Source organism: Ostrea edulis, chromosome 3 (genome assembly GCF_947568905.1).
Source record: "Ostrea edulis chromosome 3, xbOstEdul1.1, whole genome shotgun sequence".
NCBI lineage: Eukaryota > Metazoa > Mollusca > Bivalvia > Ostreida > Ostreidae > Ostrea > Ostrea edulis.
This window is the reverse complement of record NC_079166.1, coordinates 10,182,855-10,208,828: the sequence shown is the minus strand read 5'-3', so window position 1 is coordinate 10,208,828 and position 25,974 is coordinate 10,182,855. Positions and strand designations below refer to the sequence as shown.

Below are 25,974 nucleotides of genomic sequence, written 5' to 3'. Positions count from 1 at the left end.
GTCCAGGGGTCCGTGTTTGTCTGATCCCACCTCTGGTGTGTCCAGGGGTCCGTGTTTGTCTGATCCCACCTCTGGTGTGTCCAGGGGTCCGTGTATGCTCAGCTATCTATTTTGTATTGCTTAAAGGAGTTATCAGATTGATCAGTGTTCGTTATCTTCACCTTTCATACTATAAATTTGAAAAAATTAGGGGGTAACCCCTCCCCCCGCCACTGCCTTCCTCCCTATATACGACCCTGTGTTCACGGAATTATTGAGTGGAATGGTGCAAGATAGTAGAAAGTTAGTCTAGACACGAGTTCTCAGTGAATGACTAAAGAATAATAAACAATTGTGTCAATTTTGATTTTGGTCCTATGTTGGGAGAAATCAAATGTCATATTCACCTCGAAGGCACGTGCAGATGAACTTCTTTTTTTTTGTGTGTGTAGGTTGTTAGATCTCAGTCAATCTAATTGAAAAGCAAGAAATTGATCGATCATATCTGTAAGGAAAGTAGTTTAGGAGAATTAATAAAAGGAAGCTGGTTTGGGATGGAATTGTTCGATCATGTCTGTAAGGAAAGTAGTTCAGGAGAATTAATAAAAGGAAGCTGGTTTGGGATGAAATTGTTCGATCATGTCTGTAAGGAAAGTAGTTCAGGAGAATTAATAAAAGGAAGCTGGTTTGGGATGAAATTGTTCGATCATGTCTGTAAGGAAAGTAGTTCAGGAGAATTAATAAAAGGAAGCTGGTTTGGGATGAAATTGTTCGATCATGTCTGTAAGGAAAGTAGTTCAGGAGAATTAATAAAAGGAAGCTGGTTTGGGATGAAATTGTTCGATCATGTCTGTAAGGAAAGTAGTTCAGGAGAATTAATAAAAGGAAGCTGGTTTGGGATGAAATTGTTCGATCATGTCTGTAAGGAAAGTAGTTCAGGAGAATTAATAAAAGGAAGCTGGTTTGGGATGAAATTGTTCGATCATGTCTGTAAGGAAAGTAGTTCAGGAGAATTAATAAAAGGAAGCTGGTTTGGGATGAAATTGTTCGATCATGTCTGTAAGGAAAGTAGTTCAGGAGAATTAATAAAAGGAAGCTGGTTTGGGATGAAATTATTCGATCATGTCTGTAAGGAAAGTAGTTCAGGAGAATTAATAAAAGGAAGCTGGTTCAGGAGAATTAATAAAAGGAAGCTGGTTCAGGAGAATTAATAAAAGGAAGCTGGTTCAGGAGAATTGATAAAAGGAAGCTGGTGTTGGATGAAGTGCCCGGGGAAACTCTTCTTTGAAATTCGTTTCTGGGTCTAAATCCATAATGTACATGTATACCTACAATCCGACCTTTACCCCCCCCCCCTATTTTATTAGAATGAGACCGGGTATAACACAGGCACGTAACATCGTTTTCTAAAGTAGCAGAGGCAAATAACACAAAACCATGGAATCAACTAACCCCTTCCCTTTCTTTTGAATTCTCATACAATTAATTGTACAATAATCAATTTAATTTTTTCGACTTTTTTTTTTATTATTATTAACTATACTATACTAGTTTTATACGTACATACAGAAAGACATATTTTATGATCATGATTTGCATCCACTATTTTAAATTTCATCTAAATATATTTATTTATTCCAATATTATGCATTCAACCTCTTGACAATACAAGCGATGCAACTCTTACAAATTAAATATCGGGATCGAAATTCGTATTCTTTTTGCCCAAATATATTCCTAAATATTAATGTTTTCCGTTCGGAGCACAGTTGCCTTTACAACGTGTTTCATTCCGAGTAGTGGCTGTCTGGTTGGAAACTCAAATCTTGAAAAGATTTAGGTAACGCGTCACTTTTTGGTTGATAAAGACTGACAGGTGTCAACAGGTAAAATCGATGTTAAGAAGTGAAGTTGCACCCCGTAAATCTTCAAACACAAAGTGCGAAGAAATGGAAAATTATATTGGCCTCTGTTCAATTCAGCAAATGAAATGTAATATTACTAATTTGTTGTTGTTGATAAATTGACTTAATATTGTAACAGGGTCTAGAAATATGAACAGTATTTATAAACAGAAAAGTAAATAAATATTCGCATTTACATATCTGCATATCCCTACTATTTATGGTCAATTGAACAGGCAATAGGCTATACAATGTAATGTTCAAGCTCTTCAATTGAAGTTCTGCATATCAGTGTACTTCAACAGGTATATAGGAAGGGTTGTGAGGTGTGGTGGTTGAAATTGCAACTCTTTTTAGACATTTCGGACGTCAACCACAGAATTGAGGTGCACATCACAAGTCCTATTAGGCTAATATGTCTTGCGGTGTGACCGTGTTTGAGGGCGAAGCAAAAAATATTGGCATTAGTATCTAGATCCATAACAGGACAAAAAATATCCCGAAATGTTTGCACCTTGCATGTGAGGACAGAGCTCAATCAAAGTTTTCTAACTTTAGACATTTTTGATCCGCCTATAGTATTCATTGAACACGGGAAACGCTATGCAAATGATGTAAACAGTGCATTGTGACGTCATATTCAGCGCTGGTGTTTAGCAAATACACAAACATTGGAGACATTGCATTGTACAAACGCGTTTTAAATCGAGAAGTGATTATATATGATTAAGAAAATAAAATTTACATGCTTTTATGGATTTCATGTAACATCTCAGAACGATGTTAACTTGGGTAGACAAGATTCAAAATGTAGTAATACATGTCCATGCGCTAGTATTCAAATCGACGCCATTGGGACCAAACTTTTCAAGTTCCATAGGTATGGTTTAATTTTTCATTGGTTTTCTATATTTTCCATTTAAATATGTATATACGTGTTACCTATAGGGAGAGCTTCGCTCTCACGGCCCAAAGGGCCGTGAGAGGGCTTCACCCTCTATAAAGCAGAACTTACATGGTCATTATAGTAGTATGCAGGAGAGAGGAGAAAGACTGGCTGGACCGGGAATTGAACCTGGGACCCCTGCATTATCAGTCAGGTGCGTCTAACCACTGAGCTACCCAGGTCGGTATCCACGGTCCGTATAGCCCTAATTACTACAATAGCATCATTCCTTCATGGGAGTTCTAATTACTACAATAGCATCATTCCTTCATGGGAGTTACAAGGATGCAAAAGGTTCTTGTAGGAATTGATTTTATTTCATTGCTAATAATAAAGGTCGTGGGTTCATTTCAATCCTTAGCAGAGGCATATACTTGACTTTGTTACACTTAGATTTCATTCTCTGCACCTCCCTCTTCAATAAAATTTTCATGTACCTCCAGATAATTCCAATTACATTAATAACGCATGTACAAAATACTCTTATCCTTTGGTTGAAATACTATATTTATACAGCAAGATGTATTGATAAATCATTGAACATTCGTTTTGCAATATCCTACTTAAAACTCTTTTATGAAACACAAAAATTCCTATTTTATAAAAATGGTGATAGTGAAAAATTTGATACCAATTGGAACAGATGGAACATGATCTTTCCTTAACTCTTTCCTCCCCTCTCTCTCTCCTCTCTCTCTCTCTCTCACATATAAAAACCTGTCTGTATTCCTACATGATCCTTGGTATGCATATATTGAACATGTATTATGATATATACAGATTGTTTACCAAAAAAAAATTAGAAAAATTAATAACGCATGTAACAAGCTCTAAAGATTAGGACAGAAAATTCATTTTAAGTCTATACATGCATCAAATGAATTTTCAACATAAAGAAAACTCCTTTTTGATCTCTCAATATCACGTCTCGTTGAAACTTACTTGCCAATGAATAATCGTAATTTTATCATAGTCATTTTGATCCCATGCACAATGCAGTGCATCACATTAGTGTAATGAAATGTTGAAATCAATCATAACCACGACAAGACAATCGGATTTGACAACATGGTCTGTGTTTCGAAGTCTTAAACTACAACTGACTCATTGGTGGATCTAAACGAGGAGACTGTTTTGTGCCAAAAAATAAAAAAAAAGATAGAAGTAAAAACCTCTGGTCTTTCCACATAAGAATATCGCAACTACTCACACTGAGTTTTCAGTTGCAACACCTTGTTATACCCAGCAATGTGACAGCCCACACCTCCACCCCTAACTACTCACACTGAGTTTTCAGTTTCAACACCTTGTTATATCCAGCAATGTGACAGCCCACACCTCCACCCCTGACCTTCATCATTTCTGTGGGGTTATTTTAACATAGCACAAACATAAAAAGTAAATATCAATCACGCTACTTTACCTGCTATTAAATGCGTTTCCAAAAACTTGACATCAAATGATCACATGATCAGTTTAAATAACTCTAGTAGGCTTTTGAATCAATATATACCGTGATATAGTTACCAATAGAAAGAAAAAGTGGGGGGGGGTGTCTAATCTAATATGTAACCATATATTTACAATATACAAATGAAATTTTTTCAAATTTATATGATACATGTACATGCCTACTTGCTTCAGTTGCCTAACTATTGTACTGGAACCATGTAAGTCTGAGTTTATAAGATGCTACTGGCAAGTTACCTTTCATTATGCAGATAAATTTAGTCGGGGTTAAATGTATTTGTTATCAGATATCCACGGACTTTATTACAAACATCATCTGATTTGTAAGGAAAAGAATATGATTTTTGGCATCACCTTAAGATATTTTGGACAGCAAAATGAAGTAGTAATTACTGTGTGAAAGCCATATGCTTTTTTGCTGATTATGTGTTTATGAAATTTTCTAAGACGAAACAAGATTTTAGGTATCACCTTCGGGATCTGTGATAGTTTTTTTTTTTAACGGTATTTATATCAGTTTTACTTTGATGATATTTCGCTGGAATAAAAGGAGAATCCTTTTCCAATTTATGTTGTAGACTCTTTGCTTCTATATTCAATTCAATTATTGATTGATTCACCAAGCATGTTGGCATACAATCATGTTACGCAATATGAGAGATATAATGACAATAAACTAAATACTAACAGTTCATTTACATATATGTAAATACAAGTATATATTTGATATGTACCTGTGATATTAGACTATGTATGCAATTTATTATTGCATATTACATAAATTAAATGTAGTTATAGCACTTTACTTTTGGTGCGCAATTCAAAACATTCATGTAAAAATTCACAAAACCTTCTAGCATGAACTACATTGACATGGTTGCATAGTACTTTACAATGGTTTTCCTTTGATACATCATCGTCTGAATTGTAGATGTTCAAAGGGTAATATTTCTTTCTTATATCTTTATACATGAAACAGTCATATAAAAACTGCTGATCTGAAATTGACCCCATGAAAGTAAATGATTTTATATAGGGCCAAAACGATACACCCCTTCACGATACGATTTGCAATACTTATGCCACGTTTCAGTATTTTTGATATGATACATTTTACAGAAGAAACCAATATTCACTTTGAAGAAAAATTTGATTACGTAGATTCATAATCACAATTTCAAAAGCAAAATATTTCCAAATCGTCGAACAGTAAGATGTCCGTTGGCTCTGTAGTTTAAACTGATTAAGTTCCTTATTGTTTTCGAAAAACTCGAGGCTACCCGGTAACAACAGTCTGACCATTATCGGACGCCATTTTGTCCCTCATGCATGTATGAATAATAAGCACAGGTCAGGGCCAAAGTATTTTACTGCACCCGATTTTGAAAAACATATCAAACCGAAGATCGAGGCAATGAACCAAGCATTGAATCAAGTGTTTGAATTGAACAGTATCAATATTTCTGTAAATCTTTTCAGCCCTAATTTTAAAGTAGTTTTAAATCTTGACATCAACAAAGCCTTGTATATATATATGTTTTTGTTTGCGTGGTAGTTCAATACATACTAAATGCATATTTTAGCCAAATGTTTTCTTATCTATTTTACTCATGTTTTTATGCATAGCTATATGAACAAATATATCTGATGTAAAACAAAGATTTCGTTTCAATGGTCTTTTAATTTAAAACTTTGTAGTGATTTCAAATAAGTGAAAAGTTTGTAATTTTCAGCATGTTTCTTTTTGTATGCCATTTAGAAACCATGTCAGAAGTGAAACACAGAAAATCCAGATCAAACTTCACGAAAAGTGCACCCGGTGGGGGGAGACCTAGCACATCTACGGGAAGGAAGGCAGCGGTATCCCCATCACACAACACTAAGGACAGAACGCCTGAGGGTGGTGATGGTTGGATCTTGTGGCTTAATCTGGGGGCGTGTCTGTCTGCCATGGTGTACTGTGGATATAAACACGCAGACCTGATGTACACCATTCACGAGAACAACATGTGGTTCACAAACATAAAGGTAAATTACTCTTACACATAAAGGTAAATTACTCTTACATAAAGGTAAATTATTCTTACACATAAAGGTAAATTTACTCTTACATAAAGGTAAATTTACTCTTACATAAAGGTAAATTACTCTTACACATAAAGGTAAATTTACTCTTACATAAAGGTAAATTTACTCTTACATAAAGGTAAAATACTCTTACACACAAAGGTAAATTACTCTTACATAAAGGTAAATTACACTTACATAAAAGGTAAATTTACTTTTACATAAAGGTAAATTTACTTATACATAAAGGTAAATTTACATAAAGATAAATTTACTCTTACGTAAAGGTAGATTATTCTTATTAAAGGTGAGATAAATTGCTCTTTTAAGCATAAAATAATCTTACATAAAGGTAAATTGTTCTTACACAAAGGTAAATTACACTTACATAAAGGTAATTTTACCCTTACATAAAGGTAAATTATTCTTACATAAAGGTAAATTATTAAAGGTTAGGTAAAATGCTCTTTTAAACATAAAATAATCTTACATAAAGGTAAATTACTCTTATGTAGAAGTAAGTCACCAACATACAGGTAAATGACCAACACACAGGTAAATCACTGACTTACAGGTAAATTACTGACATACAGGTAAATCACTGACATACAGGTAAATGACCAACATACAGGTAAATGACCAACATACATCAGGTAAATCATTAACATACAGGTAAGTCATCAACATACAGGTAAATCACTGACACACAGGTAAATCACTGACATACAGGTAAATCACTGACACACAGGTAAATCACTGACACACAGGTAAATCACTGACATACAGGTAAATAACTGACATACAGGTAAATCACAAACCAACATGAAGGTGAATTACTGACATGAAGGTGAATTACTGACATGAAGGTGAATTACTGACATGGATAATTCACCAACATAAAGGTTCATCACGTGGTTTAAATAATAATGGTAACCTTTTTTTCAGATGTGTCAAAATGTTTCTATATAAATGTTTACCATGCAAGGGCAAAGTTTTACTTTTCTTAGCACGTTGTGTTAAAGACCGTCGAATGATCTACAAACTAATGAGTTCTGAAAGGATGAATGTAAAGTGGAAGGTCTTTAGTAAAAAAAAAAAAGAATCTTGTAATACACATTTTGGTTTACATCCAACTGTTGCAACTTGCAAGTTTTGCAGTGTACCATTGTATATTTTAGAGTTTTTCCTCCTCTGGCAGCTTTGATGCATTCCACGGATTTCTTTATTTTTCCTCTAAATCATTATTTGGACTCGCTGCATATATGTTGTATGTACTACCACAGAAGTGAGAGTTTTAGCGAGACACAAATTTAGCGATTAATCTTTTTCCCATAGAAATGGGTAACTATATATAGTTAGTGAGAGCTAATTTTAGTGACTTTATAATTCCAAGGAATAAATTGTTAGCGATATTCAATTTTAGCAATCTCAACACCCTCGCTAATAATGCCAAAATTAAATCCTTGCTAAAAATTCTGCTTATACAGCATTCCATCTAATCATGTTTAATAAAGTTTATTTTGTGTTTGCTTTTTTAAAAAAGGTAGCATTTTTAATGTTGATTTTGATTAATGATGTAAAAGAATGACCATTATACACAATTATCTGTATTTTGTTCACTTTGACAAATTTTTTGTGATGTTTTGTGTTCAAGTGGTGGCAACAAGAAAATAAGACATTACATCCAATAGTGGTAATAACTTGGGGGGGAGGGGGGGAGGGGGGGGGGGGGGCTGGGGCTGGGGGGGATATACATTTCTAAGGGAAGGGAGTTATGAATAATATTATACCCTTGTTTACAAATGTACATCAAACTTCAAACCTCGCTGATTTAGGATTGCATGCTATTGTGTGAAATGTTGGAACACACGCTGAATTTATCGAAAAATGTACTGCGGAATCATCATTGTTCGTGGGGGATAAATGTTCTTGGATTTCGTGGGTCACTCTTACCCATGAATTTGTGTGTCCTCAAACATTGTTTAAAACTAAGCAGAGTTATCTCTCCTAGTGGCATCATATCGCTTACCCACGAAAAAGTAAGTTCCCATGAACCAGGAAAATTTTGCTTTCCCATGAACATTGACGAATTAGTATGATTCCACAGTATTGTTGTTTATTATAAGATAAGACATCATATTAAACATTTGGTGAAAAAGTGCACATTTTCATACCATTTCCTTTTGTACAAAGTTAACATAGAGTGCAGTAAAACAATGGATTAGTGAGGTTGTGGTAATTAATTAATTAAGCCTCTCTCACACTTGCCGTAAATACAAGTAAAATTTGATGAGGGCGATCAGATTCTGAAAAACAAATCATCCTTTTGGCAACTGAAGATTTTTCTGTAAAATTGTCATGTTCTTATTTAAAATTCTATTTTCTCTTCCCATATGCTGAACTGACCAAGATTATCATCACATGTAAAGAAAGCTTGTCTGACATTTTCTAGTTTTTGATGTAATTTTGATATGCCGGGATAATTTAGATACCATATCATGAATGCAACCAACTTTAAAACAATCCCCAGTGCAGCATGCATTTCTAGTATCTTCAACATTTTATGTTTTCACAGGACACGAAATGTCAATATCATTAAAAAGCTCTAGAAAATTGTAGATATTTATTTTGGACTATAAAGAAATATGATCTGCAATAGACATTTGATTTATTTAAGATTTTGTAAGACCCAGAATAGAAATGCTGACTGATTAACAGTATTGTAGTGAGATCGAGAATATATGTTGTAACGTGAGAAAGGAAGGAAATTGATGAAAGATTACAATGATGAAAGTAGTGAGGTTGAATTTTAAGAGTATATTGATTTGATTTAGTAACCTTTAAAAATTAATCAAATTCTTCTAATTATTGTTTTTAAATGTAGATAATATAGGCCCATGGATCATAATGGGTGTGTTTGTGTGTGTGATTTGTTGGCATATCAAAGTATTTCCATGTGCACTGTGGAATGACAACTGGAGGTAACCTGGTGAGTTTTGGGTCATATATCTGTGTGTGTGTGTTTGTCTCTACATATTAAGCTTTTAATGGGAAATTTGAAATTTTTGTAATCGATTTTCAGATACATGTATAATCAAAAGACAACAATTGCAGGATTGTACATAATCAGTTACTATCCCCACACATTACAGTGGGAAAGAAGATATATAGTAACGAGACCATTTATGTGTGGATGTGTATTTTTATAAGTAAGTGTGTGCAACACTGAGCTTCTAGAAACTCTGACTAAAGACCACAGATTTTGATTGATTGATTTGTTATCAAGAGAGAAAGAACCCGTTTTGTTTTTGGGGTCAAAAGGTCAAATGTCAAGTTCATAGAAGCTTGTAGACGCTCTACAATTTGGGGTCAAAAGGTCAAAGTTGAAGGTAACTACGGGACTTCATAGAAGAAAATCTTACGTTTACGATTTCCAACATTGTGAGAGGAAGCTCTTGAATTATCATTAGATATTCATTTCTACAGGTCACTAAGCATTCAGTGATTATGAAATAACAGAGTATGTGATTGTATGTTGAATGCTTCACAGCCGGCTGGATATTAAACATTCATCTTGATGTGTCTTATGATTGCATGCCACTCTATCTGACCTCAGTTAATTAGGAGCTTTATTTAGTGAATCTGATATCCAATATTTGATATAGACTTCAGAACAAAGTTCTTGTTTTCGTGGATGACGCAGGATAACCCCCGAGATCAAGAAATGTAGTTTTGAAATATAAAAGTCACTGCTTTAATTTTTCAAACAACATTTCGAGACTGAGGAGGTTAACCTGCATCATCCACGGAAATAAAAACTTTATTTCTATTCTACTATGGCTCAGAAATATACAGCCGATCGTTTAGCTGTACTACTACAAATTAGGTGACTGTGATGTCATGCCAGTTTCCGAAATGAACTAGTCCTACATGATTTTTTGCTGATGAAAAATTTGAGATGGGAGGTTATACTATTTTGAATAATTATGTATAAAGTATTTAGTTTGATGTTGCTGGATTGTATCAGCTGCTTTGGATACACAGTCTATTAGAAAACTACACATGCTTGGAAGAGATACACAGTCTATTAGAAAATTACACATTTCAAAAAAACTACACATGCTTGGAAGAGGGGTTAACTTGTCTGTTTCTATACCGATCTCAGAATGCAGACGATTGATTTATATTGAATGACAAGTATTCTTCAGTAATTAATTTTCATTATAAAATTATCAGTTATCAACTGTACTGTATTAGCAAAACATGAAGTGTAAGCGAGATGTGTGTATTAATTTTCTCATAATCAGTTAATACGTATGCAGTTAGACCACAGAATAATGACTGCCGCATTCCTTGATCTCTGCAATAAACATATGGTACAATTACACATGATCAAATATACACAATTTATAAAGAATTAAAGAATTTCACCTATATATATGTATATATATATATATATATATATATATATATATATATATATATAATCTCTCAAAAACAAGTCAATGGCTGAAAATTAATCACATTCTCCAAAGCTTTGATTTTAGGATAAAATCAGTGATTGGGATAAGCATGCGCCCTGCACCATAGTCGCATTAAATAAAAAAATGGCCCACAGAATATTGAAACACTGCGCCGTTTTGGCGCATATCGTCGATATACCTAGTTTGAACTCTTCCCCACTGACTAAGTAGATATACGAATTTTTCAACTTTTGAGCTAATCCCTCACTTAATCTATATCGATTAAGTGCTTGAAAAATCTTCCTCGCTGTTAATGCTTTAGTAATAGTACAACTTTACGTTCTTTTAAGCGCAAGTATGACTTAGATTTCCTCAGTGTCTAATCAAACAGTAGGAAGTTATCTGATTGGTTAATACCGTTAAATTGCAATTTTAATGCGCATGGACTAGAGATGCCACAGAATAAAAATTCTTAAGCCTGACAAAAAGCAAGCTGACTTTAATTCTCGCCTGAATGATAAACCAGTACTGGCAGTAGACACTGTAGGAGCAGGAGACGATGACGCAGAAACATCAAAACAGACAATCACGATGAGAATGCTAAATTTATCAAAACGTAAATTTAACACAAATAATAAAACTAAAGTTACCTATGGCAATGCAGTCTGTCAGTAGTGTTTAGATTATAATTTACTGATCTCTCTCAGATTCATCATTTTAAAATGTCGCATAAAAATTTCAATATGGCGCATTCATTTTAGAAATGTCACATTGACACTAGCTGGTAACGCGCCATTGTCACATTTAGCAATTTGCTTATCCCAATCACTGTAAGATTTGAACATTTTCAGTGAAAAAGTGGCATGCTAACAAGTTATGCCTTATCTGACATACAAGTACAATAGATGATGTGAAACTGGGCCTAAATATGATATGGTTTGTCACACAAGAATTGAATTTAAATAAAATTTTGAAATATTTTAGATATTACTTGTATAATTTTTAGGCTCTTTTGCTATGTAGCATAGCTCTGATGGTATACAAGACGTTGAAAGATAAATAATACAATGAACCTGATGAGCACCGCAATAGGACCAAATTTTGCCATTTGATTATTTTGAATTTGATACGAGTCTTTGTTTTGAGAAGCAGTGAATATCGGTTTGATTGAATTTTAAAATTCTCTGTCAAGCTGGAGTAGGCAATGCATGAGAAATCAAGGAGTAGGCCATGTGCAATAAATAAAATTTTTCTGTCAGTACAATATCTGGATTTTAATGTAAATATGCAAACTCAAAAGTGGAAAAGATACCTGACTCTAAAATCATTGAGACCAGCATAGCATTGAAATTTGAATTGACATTGTTCTTCACTTTGTAATTCAATGAAACTAGTAGGTCTCCTTATGCAGGGTTGTATTCATTCTGTTTACAAAGGATTACATTTCTGTGCCTCTGAGATTAAATGGAGGATGTGACACATTGTTTTACACGTGTTTGGTCTGTCGTTTTATCTGTACCTGGTCGTAATATATGAGCTGGGGAGAGGAAATGGCATATGACCTGTGTTATCTTTACATAGTGCTTTTCCTGCTGGTGGCAGTGTCTTGTTGTTGCCTCATCGTCCTTGACAGGACACACACACATATATATTATTATATACGGTCAGCTTGATGTACACCACTGATGTATGTGGCACGATAAAGATCCCTCCCTGCTCATATTGATGTAAGCACCGAGCATAGGCCTAATTTTGCAGTCCTTCACCGGCAATGGTGATGTCTCCATATGATGAGTAAAAATTTCTCAGTCAATCTCATATATTTATCTATCACGTCCCTATAATTGCACAAATGAAATATTATTACATTATTATAACTATTATGCTTATGTTGGGAAAAAAGAGAACATTTGATTACACGATTGGACATGCATTATTTAGGTGAAAGCATTATGTCTTAAATGTCATACTAGTATGTCAAGGTCAAAGGTCAAGGTCAAATTTTTTTTTCAGCCTTTATATCTTAGATTTTCAATGGTACAAATGCTTCGACTATATTTAGTAAAGTTGAAAGTAAAACTTAGTTACAAATTAAGTCAAGGTAAAAAAAATTCAACCATGCCATAACGGGACTAACCCCTCTTATCAGCAATACAAACCTGCTTACTTTCATTTATTATACCCCAGACAACAAAGATATAACACTTTCACCCATCCGTCAGTCTGTCCCTTTCTTGTCAGTGCAACTCATCTGAGACCGCTCAACAGAATTTTGCGAAACTTTGTAGTTAATAAGTACACATTGTGTATAGATGTGCATAACCAGTATATTCTGATTCAATAATTTTTCTGGGAGTTATGCCCCTTTTGAACTTAGACTTTCGAGCCCATCTGTCCTGTTCTTGCAGTAACGCTACTGCACATCATTACCATTCATTATGTGAGGCATTGTCAAGCAATGTTGGAGCGTGGGGTGTGTGAGCTTGCCACTCACTTTTTCCTCCCTTTTAGTCTGTGTATTGCATTGGTCTGATTTAGAAGAGAGTTACATGAACTCAATGAGAACGGTCTCCAGCATTCATAGAGAGATTACTGGCCCTTCGAGTTTGATTATACATACTATAGGTAGATGATCTTTCTCCTTCTGAAAGTGAATCAATTTTTTATTCTAAATTTAGATGTACAGTCTATGCGAAAGACGTCGGACCTGACCGATGTGCAGTGCCTCTGGTCCGATGGGTAATTTTTTACACTGGACTGGAATGTCCGATGTCTCAGTGTCCGGTTTTGAGCTTTACTATTTTGACACGGAGTCATTTAAATGTTTGTTTTAAGTAAAAAATATCACACAAATCCAAATATGTAAATGAATGTGATTAAAACTGCATGGACCGTCTAAAGTATTATGCGGGAGCGATCCCCGTTAAAAGAAAAGCTGTTAGGCTTACTAAAGATAAAATATCAATAGTATTACTATAGTATAATAAGATTTCCTTGGTTCTGCATTTTCACATGTTTCACATTTTTACATTTAATTAGATTTTTCAGTCTGACAAAATTTGGTTCGGTCCTGTGTGTTCATTGATTACACAGGACCAAATGTCCTGTGTGGTCCAAAAAATATCCAAAAAACTTTCGCATTGACTGATGTACAGATAAGCCCACCGGCCTATAATCATTCTTGTTCTAAATTCAACGCTCTTCACCTCGGAGATTCAATCTCCATTGTTCAAGATTAAAATCTTCACAGGGATATAAACTTTTTCTTCCTCCACGATTCTGCCTTTGGAACATTGTATTTTGTCACTCGATGAAATGCTCCATGAGTGATGTTTGAAGTCAGAGGAAATAAGCATTGTATTGATCCTCGCTAAGTCTTGTCATTTTAGGAAATACTGTTCTCTAATCTTTAACAAATATAATTGTGATTTGTGGATATTTTATCACTAGATTATAGGTTTTCAGTTACTTTGGGCATTTTGTCAGATATTGTCTTGGCATAAAGTTCTCTCTAGAAGCAGATATTGTGTAATTCGATCGTCCCTTTTCTTAGCATTTAAAGGCAGAAAACTGACATTTGTAAGAGAAAACTGACATTTGTTAAATAATTTGTGCTATTTAAAGGCTGCTTTAATTCATAGTTGCAACAATTACTTGATTTGTAACATTAAGTTTAGTTGCAAGAAATTTGAACTGACCATAAATGTGGAAGAAATGCATGATTTATGTATTATGTACTTTTATGCTGAAGCTTATAATGAGCTAATGGCTCAAACAGAAATTATCCAGGAATACAACCATTCCAAACCAGATTTTCTTGTTTCTGAATTTTAATAATTTGTTTTTCCATGCATTCGCAAGTTTCTTTAAAACTCATTGTATTAATAGATGATAGTAGTTTTTACTAAGAAGTGCTTGGTGTATGAAACATTGGTATTTGATCAGGAATCTGTGGAGAGATGATGATAAGAGATTACACTTGTTGTTCAGTGTCTGTTCTCTTTAGTGCAATATTCCCGTTAAATTATTTCTTCTGTTGGCGGACAATACATTTATCTAGAAGCAAGCCTCCCTGGATGCTACATATAGCCATATGATCTCTGTGACAGACGAAATTGACGTATTGGCATGGATATTAAACACCAAGAAAGAAAAGGTTCATTTTACATTCATCATCAATAATAATCTCAACAAAGGTTGCGTGTTCTTGGATGACATGGTTTTGTACAGGAAACTTCTGTTTTTTGGCTAGAAAATGAGGATAGAGCACCGAAAGGCAGATTATTTTTGGCTGTGTGGAATGGGGGTTACAATTGTTGAAGTACATTTATCAATGAAACAAACCAATGTTTGCCGTTAAATTTATTGTTTTATATCTTGTAATAGATGTTGATAATGGGGATATTGGGTTAGAAATTGGGGATAGGAGTGTGGTGATGTGGGAGAGAATGGCTGTAGTTGCTTGTATTGTCAAATAACAAAGGGGGACCAACACAGTGACAACAAAGTATTATAGAAATGTGGTGCAGTCAATTAGGATAAGTACTGGAAACTCATTGAAAGATAAATTGCAAATTTTTAGGATAAAATTACTGACAAAAGTATTGAAAACACTGCTTGACCACCTGCCGTTTAAGGATGCATTTTCAGGGGGAGTGTATGTACTCTTGGACACATTTTTCGCTGAATTTCTTTTACGAAGGAATCAATCATCTTGTTGGTGACCATTAATTGACTGAAAGCTTTGTCAGACATACATGGTACATATTTGCGTATGGGACGTAATCATGTACTTGTCGTTGTATACAGGCACTTGACATGGCTGCACTGCTGTCTGCTTCTGATATCGGGAAAACGCGTGTACTAATTATTACCTTTAACAATTAAGCTTCGAACTTCAACTACCTAGAACTCGGGAATCCTCACGTTTCATTTGTTAAACATCACAAGTTATGGTACCTGTGATCCTGTTCGTTTCTTGATATCGGGAGCAGATGCAGGTTGAGCACATCGAGTGTCTTTGATTGAGTGCATCATTATACTTGTTTCCTAATGTGTTCATGGTAGATTGCGAACAATATGGCTTTGGGGTACAAAGATCTTGCAAAATATATAAAGGGGTTCACTGTCAGTGTAAGGGAGTAAAAACTTTCTAATTCTGAACAATGGTTAAAATGTAGAGATATGTTTTAAAATGAAGAAAAATGAATGACGTAGTAGAAAAAAGTGCATCCATTGATAACATGTTGTAGAAATTGCTTAAAATTCTCTGCACAATCTTTAGTCCATCATTTCTGTATATAATCATTAGAAGTTTGTGTTACAGAATACACAAAAAACAAAATGCGTTGAGTGTAAAAGTCTACACTCAAAAAATGATTTTTAGGTCACCTGAGTCACTCAGGTGACCTTAGATAATTGCTATTGGTCTGTCCTCGTGCGTCATCCATTAACAACTTCTTCTCAGAAACTACTGGGCCAATCTTGACCAAATTTGGTATGTAGCATCTGTAGGTGAAGGAGACCGGAAGTTGTATATTTCATGGCCCCTCACCCCAAGAGGCCTTAATTTTGGGGTAAAAACTATAAAATTTATATATTTCTTTCAAAATCTTCTTTACTGGGGCCAACGGAATGGGTATTTAGAAAGAGCAGGTAGTTCTTTACAAAAATTGTAAATTTGATGATCCCTGGAGTAGGGGTTTTGATCCCAGGATGGGGCCAAACTTAGTATATAGTATTTATGTGTAAGTTTGCTGATACTGTATAAAATCTAAATGCATGTATACTAAGGAATAGCAGAAAAGGATGTGCAAAAAATGGTGAATTTCATGCCTGTGGGAGTAGTGATACTTTTTCACTAGTATTCAGGTGACCGATAAGGCCTGTGGGAGTGGTGATACTTTTTCACTATATTCAGGTGACTGATAAGGCCTGTGGAATAGTGATACTTTTTCACTAGTATCCAGGTGACTGATAAGGCCTGTGGGAGTGGTGATACTTTTTCACTAGTGCTCGGGTGACCGATAAGGCCTGTGGGAGTGGTGATACTTTTTCACTATATTCAGGTGACTGATAAGGCCTGTGGAATAGTGATACTTTTTCACTAGTGCTCGGGTGACTGATAAGGCCTGTGGAATAGTGATACTTTTTCACTAGTGCTCGGGTGACTGATAAGGCCTGTGGAATAGTGATACTTTTTCACTAGTGCTCGGGTGACTGATAAGGCCTGTGATTCCACTGTAAAATAAATGCTTTGTGCACCATAAACAAAAGTAATGAATATTTTACACATTGTAGAGTTCTAATTGTGATGGCGTGATTAGGAATGTTTAGTCCACCCCATCACTGCCTCTATTTTTACATAAGATGTGTTATTATTTGTATCATTTTACATATTATTCTTCAAAAACCCTTAATACTAGAATTTCGCTGACAAAACCCTGAATTTTTACTTATTTTGCAAAAATATAACAAATCCACCATTAGCATGATTTGTTTTACTTCTGCATAATTATTAATATTATGTAGATAGTTTTCTTTGTTTTTATACCCTTCATAATACAAACATTCTCAACACTTATTTCTAACAACAGTGTATATATGAATTAAGTCTCAATTTTGCATGAAGAAGAAAATTTGGAGTAAAAAGAGCCACCTTGAAAAAAGAACAAATTGCCATTAGCGTCTACTTACTTAAGCTGAACTGCTAGACAGTGAATTAGTGTATAGCTGACGTTTCATAGAAAGTGTCTGTTTTTGTGAATGCTAATCATTGTTTAGCATACCCAGTAATCAGACTGTGGGGTTTGTGCTGGAGAATGCTTGCCTTTTGGAGCTTAATGAGGTGTAGCCATTCAGATCAAGCTAATCTGCCAGCGATTTATTGATGTACAAAAGTTAAGAGTTAGCCCTGATTGATGAGAGAGCTGACAGAACCTCAGAGGAATACAGGACAGAAAGCAGATTCTGTTGCCATTTGAGGCCTAATTACTGCTAATTATTCAAGCAATTAACTCTCATGTAGCTATGGCATAAAACAACGTTTAGGAACAAAGACTTCTGAATAATTGAAAAAAAAATAAATGTGTTCCACTTGCAGCATGCATTGGCTCAAGATCAATCTTTTATGTGAATGGATAATGGACGTCATCTGATAGGGTTATTTTTTTTGCGAATTTTTCAAAGTCTTTATTAATCACAAATGAAAAATAGGCATACATTTCACAAGACAAGGGGAAAATTCTGATGACAATTTCCATGGTGACAAGAAGGCATTTATTGGCGAGCATCCGATTCCCGGTTCCATACCATTTTCAGACTATAGTGTGTTTTAAAGTCAATATATTGGAGACCGAACTGAGTGGTCATGTGTTTAAGAAAGTGCAAAAGATTTAGTACAAAAGACCTCAGTTGTCAAGAGATTTGGTAGATGAGGCACTGGAAAATTAATTAGACAGTGGTTTTCTGTTTTTTCGTTGCCGTAGCTGTTGCTGAGACAGAAATCATTTGGATTTGCGACAAAGCATGTGACGGGGCTCAGCTGGAATACAGTTCTTTAATTTAAAACGGAACTTCATCGAACTGTTGTATCTTAAGCATTCCTGAATCAAGATTGTCAAAGGAAATCTCTGTGTGGTATCAACATTGAAATTTGAAAAACAAAGGACTTGGAGAAAAATGACTGAAGTGAGAAGGAGAAAGCCTTACAGAAATAAATCAGGTGGAAGTAGAAATGGCTACCTGAAATCTCGAGGGGGCGGGGAGGTGATAACTCTCCTGGGCATGTCTCCCCAGCAGTTTCTGACCAATACATTGGGGCTGTTTGTGTGTCTGTTTGTGGGGTACAAGCATGCTTCGTACATGGCTCTGATCCATGACAACAATACCTGGTTTTCTAGCATCAAGGTAATTATGTCAGGAAAGACTTGATATTTGTCTTTATGCCATTCTTTTTAAGTTTGAATATGAAAAAAATCGGAGAGTATAGATTACTGTTTCTAGCCTCATGTCATTTCTGCAACATTGATCTAGCTCATATTTTCTTTTAGCTGTGCAAGAATTTGAATGATCGAAGTCAAACTTAATGATATATATAATTCAAAAGGGCGCAAGGTTAAGATCAAATTTGGGGAAAAAATGTTAGAACGCTGTCGTATTAAGCCCTAGTAGTGATGAATTTTCTAATTAAAGGAATATAATGTTGATTATATATTAAATCATTTTTTTCAATTGATTTGGAGAGAGAATCTCGGAGAGAGAGAGAGAATGAATGAGAGAGAGAAGGAGAGAGAGGAGAGAGAGCAGGATCTGCTAATATACACACAATTTACATAGTGCCTGATAGGAATTGTTTTTGAATAGAACATTTGTTAATTTTGACAATGCCAGTTTGATTGTAAATATATAAGCTTCCTTAGTATGTGGAAGGTCATTCAGATCAAGGTCATGTGAAATACCTTAATCTGAATGTATGACCTTCCAACAATAGTAGTGAACACTATGTGTGTTAAATTTACTGCCGCGATATGACAGATGTATAAAGCTTCATTTGAATTGACTGTCCCAGTGGAATTAATATTTATAAATACTGTAGCCAATCGGTTATATCATCAGATCACAAATCTACTGAGTGTGAGTTCAAGTCCACCAGCCTGGAAAAAGCTCACTTCCATTGTAACACATTTTTATTCTAGTGTGTAAGGTTTCTTCCTTTTTGAAATATGATATATAGATATTCGGTTTGCATTTATAGTTCATTGGTTCATACATCATTTTTATAGTAAATAAAACAATATTTTAAAATAAATCTGAATGAAAGGGATTTCACAAATTGTGATGAAAATTTAAACATATTGATGCACTTGGTGATGAAATTGATTTATAATATTGATATAAAAAAAGACAGGTCAAACAGAATTTGAGTTAAATTTTTAAGATATGTTCTTCGTCGTAATTTTCAACTTTTTTGTGACAAAATCATGAATATATACATGTATAACTATTTTTATGTGATTTCTTGTAATAAAGATTTGATATATTATATTGAACAACAAAGCTATTTCAAATTGACCAGTCTTACTCCTGACGTTTGAATGTACAATAATTGTATTGTTGCACTTTGATTTGTATTATATTTTCTATTTTTCTTAAACATCAATAAAAAGAACATAGATAATGTGTTCATCTGCAAACAAATCAGCTCTCTGTCTGAAGAAACTGGAAGACTGATTGAAGTAAGGAGGTGCAGTAAAGGCTTGTAGTTAGCAATTTATAGCATGTTAATGGTGGTTATGTGAACCAATGTCTGGACCACCTAATGAACAGGGATGCAATTCTGTGCTGTTCTGATTGTCATATACAGCGTATTATTAACCGAGACAATCAATTATTGCCCATCTAGTCGGACACTGATGAAGAGCATTTGTGCTCAAGTGGCAACCAGATCCACGAGAGAGTGTTGATATAGCTTGTCTTTAGAAGTGTAATGGGAGAGAAAATTACCATCAGTACAAGTAATGAAAATGTTTTCTGTAAAAGTGTGTGTTTGTGTGAGCTGCTGAAGATTTGATGAATCTTTCTCTTTTACAGGAGGTGGAGAGAGAGATTTCCTTCAGAACTGAATCCGGTCTGTATTATTCGTACTACAAGCAAATGGTGCAGGCACCATCTATTTCACAGGGTAAGGAAGGGAAATCTAAGCACTAAACTTGGAGCAAATCTGTGATATTATCACAACTAATAAAAATAATTCCGATTTCATTGGATGGAATGAGAAAACTAGAATAATGTTCTATTCAGATATGAATTTAGCTAATTAACAGTTAGCACTTGTATATGCAAAGTGAAGATAACGAACAGTGATCAATCTCATAACTCCTACAAGCAATACAAAATAGATAGTTGGGCAAACACGGACCCCTGGACACACCAGAGGTGGGATCAGGTGCCTAGGAGGAGTAAGCATTCCCTGTTGACCGGTCACACCCGCCGTGAGCCCCATATCCTGATCAGGTAAACGGAGTTATCCGCAGTCAAATCAGTGTGCCAAGAACGGCTTAACAATCGGTATGAAACACGTCAGACAGCATTTGACCCAATTCGAGGTTGTATTGACGAACTAGATCGTTATAACATGTATGTATGTATGTCAAAAGTACATATCAGCTCAATCAAGGTGACTTACTACACCCTGAAATAGTTTCTCAAATCAGTACGAATTAATCTAATCATAAAAGATATGATGATAATTATATATGCCCAAAAGGCAGAAAATATGCAAATTTGGATAAAAACATGATTTTCAAAAAAATTATTTCAAAACATTTGAACAAAAGACTGGCGGATTTGAACTCGAGATCTGCGATTCACCAGCCCAATGCTTTAACCACTGAGCTACGATGATAGACAAACAAATCAGTTGATACAAATAATTCCACAAAACATTTAAATCACCATCTTGTGACATGGTGTCGTAAAGAGTATAAGGTTTAATGTAGTGAGTTACCTTAAGCTTTTTGTGTTTGAAATCTGTCACTGTTAATTGTTATTGTTGACTTGTGGATTTCACCTGAGCCAAAGTCTTCTGACAGTGAGCTTTTCTGATTAAAATTAAGTCTGATATTGGAAAATTTTCACATTGTCCACTTTTCGATTACCATTGCACCAATTTTAACTGAGCTTGGCAAGAGTTATCATTGGGTGAAGGGGATTCAAGTTTGTTCAAATAAAGGGTGATAAAAAAAATGCAAAAATAGGGTGGGGGGTCGACATAATTTAAATATTTTCTCAAGAAGCACTACAGGACAACTTATGTTGAAGTTTCCTGACATAATCAAGTTGATAAATTGTCATGAATGAAATTGATTTTACAGTATGTATTTTAATGCCCCCGAGATCGAAGATCGGGGGAGGGGGGCATATTGTTTTTTTCCTGTCTGTCATTTTGTAATTCTGTCTGAAACTTTAACCTTGTTAATAAATTTTGAACAGTAAGAGCTAGAGCTTTGATATTTCACATGAGTATTCCTTGTGACAAGACTTTTCCGTGGGTAACAACATTTTTTACCCTGTGACCTTGGAGTTGACCTACTTTTTGAAAACTTTAACCTTGCTAATAACTTTTGAACAGTGAGTGCTAAAGTTTTGATATTGTACATGAGTATTCCTTGTGACAAGACCTTTCCGTGGGTACCACCATTGTTGGCCTTGCGACGTTGACCTTTGAGTTTGACCTACTTTTAAAAAACTTGACTTTGGTCATAACTTCTAAATGGTAAATATTAGAGGTTTCATATTGCACATGAGCGTTTCTTGTGACAAGATCTTTGTACTGGTACCAAGGTATTTGTCCTTGTGACCTTGACCATCTTTGGAATTGGCCATTATCGAGGGCATTTGTGTTTCACAAACACATCTTGTTTTCGACTGTGAATGCATTATATTATGAATTCAAGACTTAGTTCAAGGAACTCTTGAGTCAAAGATTAACTTGCAATTGAAATTTTAAAGATTAACAAACTCAGTAAATGAAGCATTATTAAAACTGTAGTGTTGTGAATTTAACCAGAGGTTGTATTAATGTTTTGTGACAGGCCTGCATTCCCTGGTCCATGACAATATGACGGAACACCCAGACACGATTAATGTCCTGGAAAGAATGAACGTCTACCAGGAAGTTGTCCTCAGTATCTTATACAGAGTATTACCCATAAAGGTAACTATCTACGAACATTATACAGAGTATTACTCATAAAGGCAACTATCTACGAACATTATACAGAGTACTACCCATAAAGATAACTATCTACGAACATTGTACAGAGTATTACTCATAAAGATAACTATCTACGAACATTATACAGAGTATTACTCATAAAGATAACTATCTACAAACATTATACAGAGTACTACCCATAAAGATAACTATCTACGAACATTGTACAGAGTATTACTCATAAAGATAACTATCTACAAACATTGTACAGAGTATTACCCATAAAGGTAACTACGAATATTATACAGAGTATTACCCATAAAGGTAACTATCTACAAACATTGTACAGAGTATTACCCATAAAGGTAACTACGAATATTATACAGAGTATTACCCATAAAGGTAACTATCTACAAACATTGTACAGAGTATTACTCATAAAGGTAACTACGAATATTATACAGAGTATTACTCATAAAGGTAACTATCTACAAACATTGTACAGAGTATTACCCATAAAGATAACTACGAATATTATACAGAGTATTACCCATAAAGGTAACTATCTACAAACATTGTACAGAGTATTACCCATAAAGGTAACTATCTACAAACATTGTACAGAGTATTACCCATAAAGGTAACTATCTACAAACATACCCATATAAGGTAACATTAATAATCATGATACATTTGTAGGTAACATTGACAGAAAAATACCTATATATAGTTAACATTGATAGAGTAATTAGACACCTGTAAAGGTAACATTGAAGAAGTTCATGTAAAGGTCACATCGACAAAATAATACCTGTAGAGGTAATTATAACAGTGTGATACCTGCACATTATAAGATTAGCTCTACCTTTAAAGGTAATATTAGCAATACATGTACATGTAAAGTGACTTTGATGGACACATGCCTGTAAAAGTAAAATTTAGAGAAAAAATGCCTGTAAAGGTAAAATTTACAGAGAAAAAATGCCTGTAAAGGTAAAATTTAGAGAAAAAATGCCTGTAAAGGTAAAATTTAGAGAAAAAATGCCTGTAAAGGTAAAATTTACAGAGAAAAAATGCCTGTAAAGGTAAAATTTACAGTTAGAAAATGCCTGTAAAGGTAAAATTTACAGTTAGAAAATGCCTGTAAAAGTAAAATTTAGAGAAAAAATGCCTGTAAAGGTAAAATTTACAGAGAAAAAATGCCTGTAAAGGTAAAATTTACAGTTAGAAAATGCCTGTAAAGGTAAAATTTACAGAGAGAAAATGCCTGTAAAGGTAAAATTTACAGAGAAAAAAATGCCTGTAAAGGTAAAATTTACAGAGAAGAAATGTCTGTAAAGGTAAAATTTACAGAGAAAAAATGCCTGTAAAGGTTAAATTTACAGAGAAATTCATTGACAGAGCACTACTTATAAAACAGTAAGCACTATGAAATAGTATAGACTTCCATTAATTCAAGTCATTCTAAATTTTAAGACAATTTGCCATCCTTTATGAATTACTTCATGCCCTTATAAAGCAGAAAGCAGGAGACGGCTTTCCTGCTGCCGAGTGGTATTCTTTTTAAGACTGTAGACAATATGACTACTTGAACAGCAAGAAAAGGGAAGATGAAATTACCATAATTTTATTTAAGCATAAAATTTTAAATACATTAATGATCAGAAAGTTGTATGTATTCCATTCCAGAAGTGGATTCCGCCAATCTTTTTCTACATTAACTCGGTGTTTGCCCTCCACGCTATGCTGGTGTGGGCGTTGTTCCTCACCGCGTACTTCCTGAGTGGGTCGTGGCTGGCTGGTATTCTGACAGCGTGTTTCTACACCTTCAACAAGTAAGACTAACAAGAAAACGGGTCTCACAAAGTTTAGGTGGTAATCATTTCCCTGGAATATTGTCTTTGATATAAACTTGCATGATATTATTAAATGGAAGCTTCCATTGTTAAACAGGGTTTTTGCTCTCACTGGATTTGAAGAAACAAGTGAGATTTCTGATCAAGGCCAATTTCAACCAAACTCAATTGTCACAAAACAAAGTTGTATGAAGTAAAACGAAGGCCATGGGATTCACTTAAAACAATAAGGAAATAGTAAAACTGTGTCTGGACCATTAAAATAGAACTGGTTGTTCAGGAGCTTTTAAGAAAAATCTTTTAAGATTTTCTGCTCGAGAAAAACGGCGCCAATTTTGTGAAATTTTCTTGTAGCATAGATTTAGTTTAAATTGTATGATTGTCATTCCTCTTCAGAGAGGAGGGAGATAAGTTCTCCAGGAGAGAGGGGTTAGGATCTCCTGAAGGGAGGGGGTTATGATCTCCTGTAGGGAGGGGTTAGGATCTCCTGAAGGGAGGGGGTTAAGATCTTCATGAGGGAGGGGTTAGGGTCTCCTACAGGGAAGTGGTAAGGATCTTCTGTAGGTAGGGGGTTATGATCTCCTGTAGGGAGGGGTTAGGATCTTCTGGAGGGAGGGGGTAGGGTCTCCTGGAGGGAGGGGGTAGGATCTCCTGAAGGGGTTAGGAGGAGGGAACCTTGATAAGAGTGTTGCATAATTTATTGGAATTATTCAGAATCACTTGATTTGATGAGGAACAAAACGCTAGCTATGATTTTACTGTTTGTCATGCAAGCATTAGCAGGCAGTGTCAATTCAGAATTCTATGATTTTACTGTTTGTCATGCAAGCATTAGCAGGCAGTGTCAATTCAGAATTCTATGATTTTACTGTTTGTCGTGCAAGCATTAGCAGGCAGTGTCAATTCAGAATTCTATGCGAAAAGATTGCAAGCATCCTCAAGCATTGTAAAATTCAAAATTGTATTAATGATGCATGTTCAATATTAGAAAAAAATTCAATTGAAAATGAAGATGTCAAAATATTTAGTTCCATGTCGAAATTGTAAATCATGCAGATAAAACGAATAAAAAGCCACAAATTGTTGGCATAATTGGAAATAATCTGCTGTACAACACAGCACTTAAGACTTGAAAATATTGGATTATGAAGCAGAAGTCAATCAGTGACTGGGCCCGGCGGGACGATGATCAGATTTACTTTATGAATATACTTAATGTGGAGAAGATACCCTGTGCGTGTTTAATACCACTGGACTCCACCAATTGGGAAATAAGATTACTCAGCTATCAAATTTTTTAAAACCGTTTATAAACAGAATGTGAGTCATTTACAGTAATCTCCGTATCTTCGTTGACATCAGCCGTCCCTGATGTCTGCTACACATCAGCCATCTCCTGAGGTGCATCGCTCCATGTCTCGGGAGCTATTGATTGCTGCAGTGGTTAGCTTCTTTTATTCCCCCTTTTGAAGTGGTGCACAATTAAATATTGAGAATATTACCCCATTCTGCTTGAAACTGTTCTCTGCCAATGGTGACTTAATTGGTCAAAAAGACCTGAGCCCCGTGGATC

At 34.8% G+C, this 25,974-nt stretch overlaps 1 protein-coding gene across 4 annotated transcripts in view; it reads left to right on the top strand.

Annotated features, from left to right (window-relative positions):
• The first annotated feature begins 1,743 nt into the window (after nucleotides 1–1,743).
• The window catches only part of LOC125676116 (probable C-mannosyltransferase DPY19L3), a 46,337-nt gene continuing 22,106 nt past the window's right edge, over nucleotides 1,744–25,974 (top strand). The window contains exons 1-5 of one of the 4 annotated variants that reach the window (XM_048914025.2): nucleotides 1,744–1,865; nucleotides 6,059–6,327; nucleotides 20,421–20,511; nucleotides 22,424–22,545; nucleotides 24,235–24,380. In XM_048914025.2, the coding sequence (XP_048769982.2) occupies nucleotides 6,064–6,327; nucleotides 20,421–20,511; nucleotides 22,424–22,545; nucleotides 24,235–24,380 (623 nt within the window). In that variant the 5' untranslated portion in view covers nucleotides 1,744–1,865; nucleotides 6,059–6,063. Of the gene's footprint in view, nucleotides 1,866–6,058; nucleotides 6,328–14,847; nucleotides 14,986–18,494; nucleotides 18,738–20,420; nucleotides 20,512–22,423; nucleotides 22,546–24,234; nucleotides 24,381–25,974 lie in introns of those variants that run through there. The other 3 variants (XM_048914026.2, XM_048914027.2, XM_056159979.1) reach the window with 3 other exon arrangements.